The sequence below is a fragment of the Lynx rufus genome, unplaced genomic scaffold (genome assembly GCF_022079265.1).
Source record: "Lynx rufus isolate CCGP_SWC_20201006 ecotype Redwood Valley unplaced genomic scaffold, mLynRuf1.p SCAF_8, whole genome shotgun sequence".
Lineage (NCBI taxonomy): Eukaryota > Metazoa > Chordata > Mammalia > Carnivora > Felidae > Lynx > Lynx rufus.
The window spans coordinates 67,181,714-67,196,087 of record NW_025814896.1 but is presented as its reverse complement, the minus strand read 5'-3'; the positions used below and the strand labels follow the sequence as shown (position 1 = coordinate 67,196,087).

At 38.5% G+C, this 14,374-nt stretch overlaps 1 protein-coding gene across 1 annotated transcript in view; it reads right to left on the bottom strand.

The window, feature by feature from the left end:
• The window catches only part of MSH2 (mutS homolog 2), an 81,894-nt gene that overhangs the window by 22,850 nt on the left and 44,670 nt on the right, over positions 1-14,374 (bottom strand). The window contains exon 8 of the mRNA XM_047069365.1: positions 10,550-10,659. Coding sequence (XP_046925321.1) covers positions 10,550-10,659 — 110 coding nt within the window. The remainder of the gene's footprint in view (positions 1-10,549; positions 10,660-14,374) is intronic.

Sequence of the window (14,374 nt, the reverse complement as noted above, 5' to 3'; positions counted from 1 at the left end):
GGCTCTATGCTGACACAGTTCGGAGCCTAGACCCTGCTTTGGATTCTGTGTCTTCTTCTCTCTCTGCCCCTCCCCTACTCCCACTCTGTCTCTGTCTCTGTCTCTCTCTCTCTCTCAAAAATAAATAAACCTTAAAAAACAAAAACAATATCACTTCACACCCACTATTAAGACAACACCCAAAAAAACAGAAAATAATAATTATTAGCAGCAACGTGAAGAAACTGGATTCCTCCTATATTGCTGATGGGAATGTTAAATGGTGCAGACACTTTAGAAAACAATTTAGTGATTCCCAAAAAGTTAAACATAAAATTACCATATGACCCAGCATTTCTATTCCTAAATATATACCTAAAAGAACTGAAAACAGATACTCAAATACTCGTACATGACTGCTCATGAAAGTCCTAATCATAATAGCCAAGAGTTAAAAACAACTTAAAGGTCCACCAACAAACAAAAAGCAGAAACAGACCCATAACTACAAAGAACTGATAACTGCCAGAAAGGAGGGGTGTCCGGGATGGGCAAAATGAGTAGAGGGGAGTAGGAGGTACAGGCTTCCAGTTATGGAACAAATAACTCACAGGGATGACAAAAAGTGCAGCTTAGGAAATACAGTTAATGGTATTGTAATAGCACTGTATGGTAAGCATAGCATTACCCACTGAGTTGTATGCTTGAAATTAATATTAACATAGTGTGTCAACTATAGTTTAATCAAAATATAAAAACAGAAAACAGAAAACAAGGATAACTATAAGCAAAAATGTCAACACGTATTTAGAATTAAATCTAGGTAGGAGAATATGAATACTTCCCTTTAAAAAAATTTTGTTTACTGTTTTATTTATTTTTGAGAGAGAGCAAGAGCAAGCAGGGGAGGTGCAGGGAGAAAATCAGAAGCAGGCTCCAGGCTCTGAGCTGCCAGTACAGAGCCCAACGTGGGGCTCAAACTCATGGACCGTGAGATCATGACCTGAGCCGAAGTTGGATGCTCAACCAACTGAGCCACCCAGGCGCCCCATGAATACTTCCTTTATATATATATTACATGTATATTTATTTCCAAGAACAAAAATATTGAATCACTTATATACTATTAGTATCTTTACAGCTTACATATACAATAATCATTTAGTTGTAGTATGATCATGGAACTGTGACATTTTAAAAACTATTTCAATTTTTTCTGTCCCAGTATTGTCAATAAAAATTTATCTAGGGGTGCCAGGGTGGCTCAGTCGGTTAAGCATCTGACTCTTGATTTCAGCTCAGGTCATGATCTCACAGTTCATGAGTTCAAGCCACATGTCGGGCTCTGTGCTGGCAGCACAGAACCTGCTTGGGATTCTCTCTATCCTCTTAAAATAAATAAATACACTTTAAAAAAGTTATTTAATATTACTACTTTTCCAATAATAGAAGATATACCAATAGTAAGTGTATGTGAAAACTAATATTCAACTCACACCACTGTTGTTTAACATAGTTTTGGAAGTCTTAACCTCAGCAATCAAACAAAATGAAATAAAAGGTATCCAAAGTGGCAAAGAAGAAGTCAAAACTTTCACTTTTTGCAGATGACATGATACTCTACATAGAAAACCCAAAAGACTCCACCAAAAAACTGCTAGAACTGATCCATGAATTCAGCAAAGCCGCAGGATATAAAATCAATGTACAAAAACTGGCTGCATTTCTATACATCAATAATGAAGCAACATAAAAAGATATCAAGAGGGGCGCCTGGGTGGCTCAGTCGGTTAAGTGTTTGACTTCTGCTCAGGTCATGATCTCACAGTTTTTGAGTTCAAGCCCTACGTCTGGCTCTGTGCTGACAGCTCAGAGCCTGGAGGCTGCTTGGGATTCTGTGTCTCCCTCTCTTTGCCCCTCCCTGACTCATGCTGGGTCTCTGTCTCTCTCAAAATAAATAATCATTTAAAAAAGAAAAAGATATCAAGGAATCAATACCATTTACAATTGCACCGAAAACCATAAAATACCTAGGAATAAACCTAACCAAGGAAGTTAAAGATCTGTATGCTGAAAACTATAGAAAACTTATGAAAGAAATTGAAAAGGACACAAAGAAATGGAAAAACATTCCATGCTCATGGATTGGAAGAACAAATATTGTTAAAATGTCAATACTACCCAAAGCAATCTACACATTCAATGCAATCCTAATCAAAGTAGTACCAGCATTCTTAGAGCTAGAACAAACAAACCTAAATTTGTATGGAACCACAAGACCCGAATAGCCAAAGTAATGTTGAAAAAGAAAACCAAAGCTGGAAGCATCACAATCCTGAGCTTTAGCCCATACTACAAAGCTATAATCATCAAGACAGCGTGGTACTGGCACAAAAAAAGACACATAGACCAATGGACCAGAATACAGAATGCAGAATTGGGCCCACATACAAATATATGGCCAACTAATCTCTGACAAAACAGGAAAGAGTATTCAGTGGAAAAAAGACACTCTCTTTAGCAAATGGTGCTGGGAGAACTGGACAGCAACATGCAAAAGAATATAACTGACCACTTTCTTACACCATATACAAAAATAAACTTGAAAAGGATGACAGACCTAAATGTGAGACAGGGAACAGTAAAATCCTAGGGGAGAAAACAGGCAGCAACCTCTTTGACCTTGGCCACAGCAAATGCCGGAAAGCAAGGAAAATAAAAGCAAAAATGAACTACTGGGACCTCATCAAGATAAGAAGCTTCTGCATTGCAAAGGAAAACAATCAGCAAAATTATAAGGCAACCAATGGAATGGGAGAAGATATTTGCAAATGACATATCAGATAAAGGGTCAGTATCTAAAATCTAGAAAGAACACCAAACTGAACATGCAAAAAAAAAAAAAAAAATAGGGAAGAAATGGGCAGAGGACATGAATAGACACTTTTCAAAAGAAGACATCCAGATGGCCAACAGACACATGAAAAGACACTCAACATCACTCATCATCAGGGAAATATAAATCAAAACCACAATGAGATACTACCTCACACTGGTCACAGTGGCTAAAATTAACAACTCAGGAAACTACAGATGTTCGTAAGGATGTGGAAAAAGGGGAACCCTCTTGCACTGTCAGTAGCAATGCAAACTGGTATAGCCACTCTGGAAAACAGTGTGGAGGTTCCTCAAAAAATTAAAAATAGAATTACCCTATGACTCAGCAATAGCAGTACTAAGAATTTATCCAAAGGATACAGGACTGCTAATTCACAGGGGCACATGTACCCCAATGTTGACAGCAGTGCTGTCAATTATGGAAAGAGCCCAAATGTCCATCAACTGATGGATAAAGAAGATGTGGTATATGTAAACAATGGAATACGACTCAACAATGAAAAAGAATGAAATCTTGCCATTTACAACAACATGGATGGAACTGGAGGGTATTATGCTAAGTGAAATAAGTCAGTCAGAGAAGACAGATATCATGTTTTCATTCATTGATATGTGGAATTTGAGAAACTTAACAGAAGACCATGGGGGAAGGGAAGGAAAAACAATAGTTACAAACAGAGAGGGAGGCAAACCATAAGACACTCTTACATAGAAGTTTCTTCCCCAGAGAAGAAACTGAGGGTTGACTGGAGGTGGGGGAAGGTGGCGGAAAGGGGAAAATGGGTGATGGGCACTGAGGTGTTGGGATGAGCACTGGGTGTTGTATGTAAGTGATGAATCATGGGAATCTATTCTGAAAGCCAAGAGCACACTGTATACTCTATAAGTTAGCTAACTTGACAATAAATTATATTTTAAAAAAAGAAAAAAAAAGAAAACTAATATTCAAAGATGAAATACCCAAATATAGTATAAAATGAATTTTAAAATTTAATACATCTCATTGAATCATCCAATCTAACTGAAATTGTTTACTTTTTTGTGAAAAATCATATGTACTTCAGAAATAGAAAATCTTTCCATAAGATATATGGAAAGTAGACACAAAAATACCTTAAGTATTACATATGAAGCTAAGCCTAGAAAAAAAAAAGAAATAATGCAACTACTCATATAAATGACTGTTCCCTTCGGGGCGCCTGGGTGGCTCAGTCGGTTAAGTGTCCGACTTCGGCTCAGGTCATGATCTCACAGTTCGTGGGTTTGAGCCCCGCATCAGGCTCTGTGCTGACCGCTTGCTCAGAGCCTGGAGCCTGCTTCAGATTCTGTGTCTCCTACTCTCTCTGCTCCTCCCCCGTTCACGCTTTGTCTCACTCTGTTTCTCAAAAATAAATAAATGTTAAAAAAAAAAAAATTAAAAAATAAATAAATAAATGACTGTTCCCTTCATCACATGAGCTCCTAAGTGCACAGCTGGAAAACATGAGGAAAGCTTTCAGGAATCATACATGAAATGATTGCTATCCTCTGAGGTTTGCTCAAAGTAGTTCTGAGTCACGTAATTTAAATGCCTAAATTCACTACAAATATCTACAATGACAGTGAAGGGTTGAATTCACTTTATAACCCCAAGCTAAGTTTAAAGGTTTGTAACTGAGAATAAAGAAGATATTGTATCAGGTCAATTCCCTAGAGAATCCAGAGAAGGTTTTAAGTAGGAATTGTATTTATTTAAAAGACAGCATCACACCATAAAACATGAAAGCCTTCAGTTACAGGACCCTATCTTAGCAGACAAGGCTGGTTGTCTACACAACAGTCATTCATTCCCTCCTTCCCCTTCCCAGTAGAGCTTTCATTTTGTTTACCTGTAACAGAGGGATAACCCACCCCTAGCTATCTTAGGCCCATCGTCACATTTTAGGATCTCTGGCCAAAAGCACTGCTTAAATGGTCCCATCAAAACAAACTGCAGGACTCTTCCTAGGAATGTTACATGAATTACTACTGGTAGATACTCAACGCAGGGCCAAAAGAGGAACTTGCATTAGGTTGGTATTAAAATCACAAAAGATAGACGAGATCAAGAAATTAGGTCCTTTGCATGGTATTATTGAGCTGGTGGATAAGCAACTCTAAATTAAAGCCTACCCTATCTCTAGACTTTTAATTTCATGAGCCAGGGTGTAGTGAGTTTTAGGTTATGTGAAAAATAAAGAGTCCTAACTAATACTAAGTTTAACCTCAGATAATCTACTGGGGGCAGGGAGGAAATCCACAGCTCACTTATTGACACAGTACTTAACAGTGAAGGGGGGTTCAGAATATGTTATAGTGGCATAAAAATTATTCCAAGATGAAAGCATCTGAGAATAGACTTTGTTTCTGCACTCTCTTATCTCCCTAAAAACAGAGGTTCCCAAAAGAACTAATTTGTTGTTAAATCCCCTCCCAGGGAGTTTCATAACCAAGGAAGTAAAAATTATCATATCCTCAATCTATTCTCTCAAGGGCTCATTAATCACTTGTAAAAGTCATTTGTTTTCCTGGAAGTACCCTTTCTCCCTCTCCCATTCCCCTCCTAAGATAATACATAAGCCCCAAATTCTAATAGCCTCCTTGAGTCACATTTTTCTGTGAACCCAAAAATCTGTTCTCTTGCTAATAATCTGTTTATCAGTTTAACTAGCAGACTTCCAAACAATGAACCAAAGAAAGCAGAAAAAAAAAAGGTTTTTCTCCCCCATAAAGTTAACTACTTTCAGATTAAGAAATCAAGTTTTGTCATAATCTTAAGTGACAGCAATAAAATTAGGACAAAGGACCTCTCCTTTCCCAGGCTTTATCAATATAATTACACTGCTTGCCTTCCTAAAATCTCCTCTTCCCAGACACAAAATCTTACAACACTCTAATCCCAAAGCACCATTCAAAAATTGACACTAAAAAGTGGCGCCTGGGTGGCCCAACCGGTTAAGGGTCCAACTCTTAATTTGGCTTAAGTCATGATCCCAGGGTCGTGGGACTGAGCCCCGAGTTGAGGTCAGGCTCCACATTGGGAGTGGAGTCTGCTTAAGATTCTCTCTTTCCCTCTCTCTCTCTAAAAAAAAAAAAAAAAAAAAAAATCTCCTAAAAAACTATTTTATACAATCACAGTAAGGTCTAAATTAACAGATATGTATCAAGTGTTTCAGATAAAAGTACATCTTAACCCACAATAAGGAAGATGGAGCTGGAAGAAGCACATTAGGCTGTTAACACTGTTCATCTGAAGAGGGAAGAATGGTCACTTTTGCCTCTACACTTCTTCGTATAGTTTTGTTTCACTTGCTTTTGATTTTTTGGGGTTTTTTTGAGAGAGAGAAAGAGAGGGAGATGGAGTGAATGGGACAGAATCCTATGCAGTCTTCATGCCTAGTGCAGAGCCCTAATCAGGGCTTGATCTCACAACTCTGAGATCATGACCTGGGCCGAAATCAAGACTTGAACACTTAACCGACTGAGCCACCCAGGCACCCCGTTCCACTTGTCTAACAGATGTGTTATCTTTATTAAGTAGAAAAGCTTCAAATAAAGAAAATACTTTCAAAATTTACATCTTGGTATTTTGGTACATCATCATTTGTGAGGGAATGTTTTGGCTTATTTGCTGTCAAGCAGCTATGTATCTCAAGGGCTGGACCTATGCAGTCAGAATACTGTATGAAGGGAGGGAAGGAGAGCAAGAAAGAGGAGAGGGAGGGAGAGAGGGAATAAATCAAAAGGCAAAATATGAACCAAAAGTATCCAACATTGAAAAAAATTTTTTAAATAACATTTATTCATTTTTGAGAGACAGAGAGACAGAGCACAATCAGCAGAGGGACAGAGAGAGAGGGAGACAGAATCCGAAGCAGGCTCCAGGCTCTGAGCTGTCAGCACAGAGCCTGACGTGGGGCTCAAACTCACAGACAGCAAGATCATGACCTGAGCTAAAGTCAGATGCTCAACTGAATGAGCCACCCAGGTGCCCCAAAAGTATCCAACATTTTATCATCCTGCTGCTTCTTGTAATTATCATAGTAGTGGCCCACATCTTGAGTATAAGGAAAACAAACAGCTCATTGCCGGAGACAGCTTTTAAAACTGTCCAAGAGCAGGAGAGGAAGACAGGTCCTAAAAGGCAGGCCTCCACATCTACTGGACAGGCTGTCAGTGTGATGACCCAGGGTTTTCAATAGAAGATCTGTACTTTGACAGAGGGGCTACAAATTTTAAGAAACTCGAACATTCTCAATTTATATACACCAACTTTTGGCCAGATAATGCCCAGTGATTGCCCAAAAGCGCAGCCTTTGTAGTAGGATGCAAATTGGTGAAAGGAAATCGCACACTTATCTCACTTTGAGATGAGATTACACTCCTAATTTATTAGGAGTAATTTATTTATTTTTTTTTTTTTTAAATTTTTTTTTCAACGTTTATCCATTTTGGGACAGAGAGAGACAGAGCATGAACTGGGGAGGGGCAGAGAGAGAGGGAGACACAGAATCGGAAACAGGCTCCAGGCTCCGAGCCATCAGCCCAGAGCCCGACGCGGGGCTCGAACTCCCGGACCGCGAGATCGTGACCTGGCTGAAGTCGGACGCCCAACCGACTGCGCCACCCAGGCGCCCCAGGAGTAATTTATTTTATTAGCAGGTAGTTCTCAAAGTGTGATCCCCAGACAGGCAGCATCATTTGGGTACATGTTAGAAATGCAAATTTTCAGGAATGCAAACTGATGCAGCTACTCTGAAGAACTGTATAGGTTCCTCAAAAAAATTAAAAATAGAGCTGCCCTATCTACGACCCAGCAATTGCACTACTAGACATTTATTCAAAGGACACAAAAATGCTGATTCAAAGGGGCACATGCATCCCAATTTTATAATAGCACTATCAACAATAGCCAAATTATGGAAAGAGCCCAAATGTTCATTGACTGATGAATGGTTAAAGAAGATGTGATATGTATATACACTAGAGTATTACTCAGCCATAAAAAAAAAAAAAATGAAATCTTGGGGCACCTGGTGTCTCAGTTGGTTAAGCATCCGACTTCAGCTCAGGTCATGATCTCACGGTTTGTGAGTTCGAGCCCTGCATCAGGCCCTGTTGCTGACAGCTCAAAGCCTAGAGCCTACTTCAGATTCTGTGTCTCCCTCTCTCTCTCTGCCCCTCCCCTTCTCACTCTCTCTTTCTCTCAAAAATAAACATTAAAAATATTTCTTTTTAAAGAATGAAAATCTTCCATTTGCAACAACGTGGATGGAACTGGAGTGTATTATGCTAAGCAAAGTAAGTCAGTCAGAGAAAGACAAATATCATAGGATTTCACTCATATGTGGAATTTAAGAAACAAAACAGATGAACACAAGAGGAGGAAACAAGATGGGGTGCCTGGGTGGCTCAGTCGGTTAAGCAGCCGACTTTGGCTCCGGTCATGATCTCACGGTCCATGAGTTCGAGCCGCGCGTCGGGCTCTGTGCTGACAGCTCAGAGCCTGGAGCCTGTTTCAGATTCTGTGTCTCCCTCTCTCTGACCCTCCCCCATTCATGCTCTGTCTCTGTCTCAAAAATAAATAAACGTTAAAAAAAAAAAAAAAAGAGTAGGAAACAAGAAAAACAAAATAAAAGCAGAGAAGGAGGCCAACCATAAGAGACTGTTAAATACAGAGAACAAACTGAGGGTGGCTGGAGGGATGTTGGGGGGGGGGGGATGAGCTAAATGAATGATAGGCATTAAGGAGGGCACCTGTTGGGATGAGCACTGGGTGATATATGTAAGTGACAAATCACTAAATTCTACTCCTGAAACCATTACTACACTTTATGTTAACTAACTTGTATTTAAAAAGAAAACGAAAAAGAAAGGGAAAAAAGAAAAAGAGAAAGAAAAAGAAAAAAGAGAAATGTGAATTTTTCACCCCACCCCGGACCAAAAGAATCTGATTCTGGGGATGAAGCTCAGCAACCTGTTTCAACAAACCCACCAAGTGGTTCTGATACATGCTTAAGCTTGAGACCCACAATATTAAAGCATGGCAACTTTTAGAAGAATAAAGCTGGCCACAAAGGGCAAAATCAATGGCAGCATTTCATCAGAACTAAGCTGTGGTGACAATGAGGGGCTCTAGATTCCTGCCTCCCCACATCCCTAAGCTAGTAAGAGTTTTTGTTAACCTCCAAGAACTATGCCTCTACAAGCTTTCATTTAAACATCGTTTACAAATATCCAACCCCACCCAATCACCAGGAAGGCCACATCTTCCGCTTGGGAGGCCGTGGTATTCCGGGATTAGATGTTTCTTAGCAATATTTCTGCCTCCCATTGATCTGAAAGTTGCACACCTTAAATCATTCCACTCATAGCAACATTACAGAGGTAACAATAGCTAAAATGCAAGTTTTCCCAAATGAGGGGTGAACAATGCAAGTCTTTTGGCTGTTTAGGCCCATCACTGACAAAACAGTCCCAGAAAAGTGAAGCATTTACACCTATATATACATATTCATGTACTTCTAAAATCCAAAGAACACAGAGTAAATGAGGTTTAACTTCTTTAAACCTCAGTTAACAATAAAAACAAAATAAATCGACATCACATGGGACAAACAACTCAAATCCAGTTATTAAGAATGCAAAGAATCTAACAATTTGCAAACCGAACTGTTACCTTAATATGAATAATATCAGAGCACATATTCCCTGCATGATCATTTTTGACAAGAAATTTAGTGTAGAAAATATCTTAAATATTATTTTTAATATCACAAAATTGGAAAACACTACATTCAGTGGCCCCATAATAAATTTGTTCTATAAATAAACTTTTAACAGTAAAAATTACCATTTCATAAATTTTGCTTTCAAATTCATTTTCATAAAAGGTATCTTCAACTACTTCAAAAACTATTCCTATTTTATATTTATATATATAAATTACTATTTAACATTGTTAAAGACCCGAGGTACAGGTCACTTATAATCTAAAAGCTCTCCTCAACTAATTAGAAATTTGGAACTAAACAGTATTTAAACTACAGTTAACTTTTTAGTTATATCAACAGCTACTTAGGAGACACACGTATAATCTAACCTCTTCTCCCAAAGACTTTCCTACATGGAAAATAAACAAAAGAGAAGTTGCCTTCTCTTATGTTCCACATCTACATTTATCCTCTTCTCTTTTCCAGAGACTATCTCCCTTCTCTCTTGAAATTAAAGCAAAATTTAGATTGCATATGTGAAATCTTTTATTTGTGAGATTTCCTTTAACAAAGCCAGTTGTGCCCAATATTCATTGCCTCTGTTAATCTTTCTTCGTCCACTAAAACAATTCTTAAAAAAAACAAAAACAAAAACAAACTTTCCTCATCACTTAATCTTACATCCACTGTCTCAAAGGTGCCTTACAAGGGCACCTGGGTGGCTCAGTCGGTAAGCATCCGACTTCGGCTCAGGTCATGATCTCACAGCTTGTGAGTTTCGAGCCCTGCATCAGGCTCTGTGGTGACAGCTCAGAGCCTGGAGCTTGCTTTGGATTCTGTGTCTCCCTCTCTCTCTCTGCCCCTCACCCGCTCACAATCTGTCTCTTTCCTTCAAAAAGAAACAAACATTAAAAAAAAAAAAAAAAGAGTACATTACATACCTGATCCATATCTAATGTTGTTTCTATCATTTCCTGAAACTTGGAGAAATCAGAACGAAGATCAATAAGAGGAGTCACAAAAACTGCCAAGAGTAATCTCTGGTGTTTTCCTAAAAGAAAGCAAAAAATAATAAAATGTTCTTATCTAAAAATTTTTTTAATGTTTATTTATTTTTGAGAAAAAGAGAGAGGGAGACACAGAAGGCAAAGCAGGCTCTAGGCTAAGCTGTCAGCAGAGCCCAACACAGGGCTAGAACCCACGAACCACGAAATCACGACCCGAGCTGAAGTCAGATGGCTAACCGAATGAGCCACCCAGGCGCCCCAAAATGGTCCCAGTTTTAAAAATTCGTCTAAGATAACAAACAGCATTTGATCCAAAAAGCGCAAATAGTGCAGCGGGTCTCCAAAGTTACTATTTACTTCTGTAAATTTAAGTCAAATTTAAGTCAAATGTGTTAAGTATTTATTTTATAGAAAGGGAAATGATCTGGCTCTCTAAGCTTCCTACTAATAAAACACTACCTTCCCTACCTGTCTGTAATCTCCTTCATCAAGAGCACTAGAGATGCAGAAACATGACATTAATTACAACTAAATGAATTGCATTTCTTCGTAGATTTAATAACCCAAAGTCAAAGTCATTAAAATGTCTCTAACTTACCTTATATCCCTAATTTCCATTAATAATACAGTGTTCCAATTAACAGAGGTTAAATCAGGTCAAGTATTTACACTGGCACTTTACTTGATGCTATTTAAGAGCACATGCTGGGGAATTACAGGAGTAAGTGAAGCAACAAAGTGTATAGTGTGAAAGAAAGGCCTGAGTACAGACCTGGGTGCCAGTCCCAACTCTGTTATCTCCTGGCTCTGTGATCTACAGCATGTTCTCTGAGCCCCTTTCCCTTATCTATTATGATAGGAGTAATGACAATAGCTACCCAGAAGAGGAATAAATGATACAAGGCTACAACACTTAACATAATGCTTGACACTTAACAGAAGCCCAGCTATAGTTACCATGTATTATAATTGGTTACCTTGCAAGGATTTTTTTTTTTTCTGATCTCCAATAAATTCTTTTACAAGAATTCTGCAAGTGATCTCTAGCATACTGCATTTTGCTTCAACCTTTTCTAGAAATATCAGTAGCTCTTGATTGAGAAAATGATGAAAAGCTACTATGAAGTCAGCAAAATTGTTTTAAGAATTCATGTTTTATTAATCACAACAGCATCTACACACATTTAGAAAATAGTACCTATGTGTGAAACATTATTTAGACAGTCTATAACCAACACTTTGCCCACATAATGTCTGTTGTGCTTCAACGCCTGGTTCTTTATTCTGAATTAGCTCATATGCTATTGGTAAATAGGGGAATGATGGAAGCAAAGTGTGGAGGTGGCACTGGTTCACAAATGATCTTTTTCCCATCCCATTAATGTTTTGAAGTGATCAAGGCAAGCGTCACACAATGGAAGAGTAAACTTAGCAACCTATGAAGACCTCAGAGTAGCTGGCTTAATGGCCAGTGTACTTGTCATTATGCTAAGATACACGGAAAAGCAGAGAATACATGAGAAGCACAAAAACATCTGCTGGTGTTTACTAGAATTTTTATTAATTCTTTACCCTGGTTCAGATTTTTAACTTTTGTGAAAATGACCTTTATTAGAAGCAAATGCCCTCACAGGGCATCTCAAAGGAGGTAACAAGAACCCTAGACTTTAAGGCTGCAAAGAGTCACATGATGCTGCTGCTGGGTACAAATGCAATGGAGACTTCTGTAGGCAACTGTTTTATTAAAGTTTACTACTGCTTCTGTTAACAATTTTTTTATGTTTATTTATTTGAAAGCATGCATGTGCACAAATAGGGGAGGGGCAGAGACAGGGAGAGGGAGAATGACAAACAGGCTCTATGCTGTCACTGCAGAGCCTGATGCGGGGCTCGATCCCATGAACCGCAAGGTCATGACCTGAGCCCAATTCAAGAGTTGGACGCTTAACCAACTGAGCCACCCAGATGCCCAATTAGTAATATTAAAATTTTTTCATGTATTTTGAGGTCCACCTTAACTCTATTTTTTCTATAAGTTCTGTTATGTTTTCTAATACGACTTTGAAATAAAATATGCCAAGAATAAACATGTGGTATTATTACAGAAATATCTGTATAAACTTCAGAACCTGTCATCCTCAACATGTCCTCTAGTCCCTCAAGCATATAGGCCCACCTTACTGCAGCTCTTCTCAGAGTCAATAGGCCCCTTCTGAGCTCACTGGCTCCCTATCCTGCAAACTTTCACTAACATCTTGAATTCTTTCCCCTACCTATATTTTGTACTAAGCCCCAGGCACTGATTTCCAACTGAGTTTTTTTTCCCCCCAATTGGTTATGTTTTAATTAAATTAATTAAATTTACTAAGCTATAATTCACATAGCAAGCAATTCTCCATCTTAAAGGGTACAATCAATGGTTTTTATTTATTCACAGATTTGTGGGACCACTGCCAATTGATTTTTGAACTCTGTCACTGCCCTCCAAAACACTGGGAACCCATACCCATTAGCAGTAACTTTCAGTTCCCCTCCAACCTCCTGCCACTCCTCCAAGTCCAGGCAATCCACTTTTGGTATATAGATTTGCCTATTCTGGCTATTTCACATAAATGGATATGATATTGTGACTGCCTTTTTTTCAGTTAGTTTTCAAGGTTCATCCATGCTGCACCATGCATCAGTACTTCATTCCTTTTTATTGACAAATATATTCCATTACATAAAAATAGCACATTTTATTTATCCATTCATCTAGTGATGGGCATCAATTGGTTTTTTTTTAAACTCCATTTTTCACTAGTTACCACAGTCTAGAAAGCCCTATACAATATTCTAAGGTCTTAACACAAGGACTACAGACCCTTGAAATAAAATACTACATAAACATAGAAAAGAAATAAATTCCACCTTTATTTTCCCTAACCTCTAACTGGTATCTGGCATTAACTTTCATTACTAATGTAGGCAATAAACCACCATTAAAGATGTTATTAGAACTTCACTCCAATCATGTTATTTAACGCATTAATAAAAAGGACTTATTTCTTTGTCAGGAATTTGTTTTAGGGGTGCCTAGGTGGCTCAGCTGGTTAAGCAACTGACTCTTGATTTTGGCTTGGGTCATTATCTCATGGATTAAGCCCTGCATTTGGCTCTGCACCGATAGCACACAGCCTGCTTGGGATTCTCTCCCTCCCTCTCTGCCCCCTCCTCACTAGTGCATGCTCTCTCTCTTACTCTAGCTCTCAAATTAAAGTTAAAAATTTTTGTTTTATATTTGGATGACAATATTTCAATATAACTGGGTTTCTTTTGCAACTCTATGTGTTTCATTTAATGCATTTAAAAACATTATTCTGAAGAAGGGTTCATAGGCTTTATTTAGGGTCCACAGCACAAAAAAATTAAAAACCTCAGCTAGATCTTACCTCTCTGGCATCTACTCCTAACATGGCCCTTATTCTCTATCTCTATGCTTGACCACTCTAGCCCTCCTTCACTCCGTCAACAATTCAAGCCTTAGACACTTGTACTGGCTGGTCCCACTAGCCTCCCCCTATATCTTACCAGCTGGCAACTTCTCATCATACAAGTTCCACCTTAGAAGCAATTCGAGAGGTTATCCTTGACCAAAAGACCTAGTGTTTCCCCTGGCCCCAGCCAAGTCACTCTATCCTATCAATATATTATGCTTTCTTTATTGTATTGTTACTATTTAAATTCTTGCTCATTGATTTATTGTCTATCTCCCTCTAA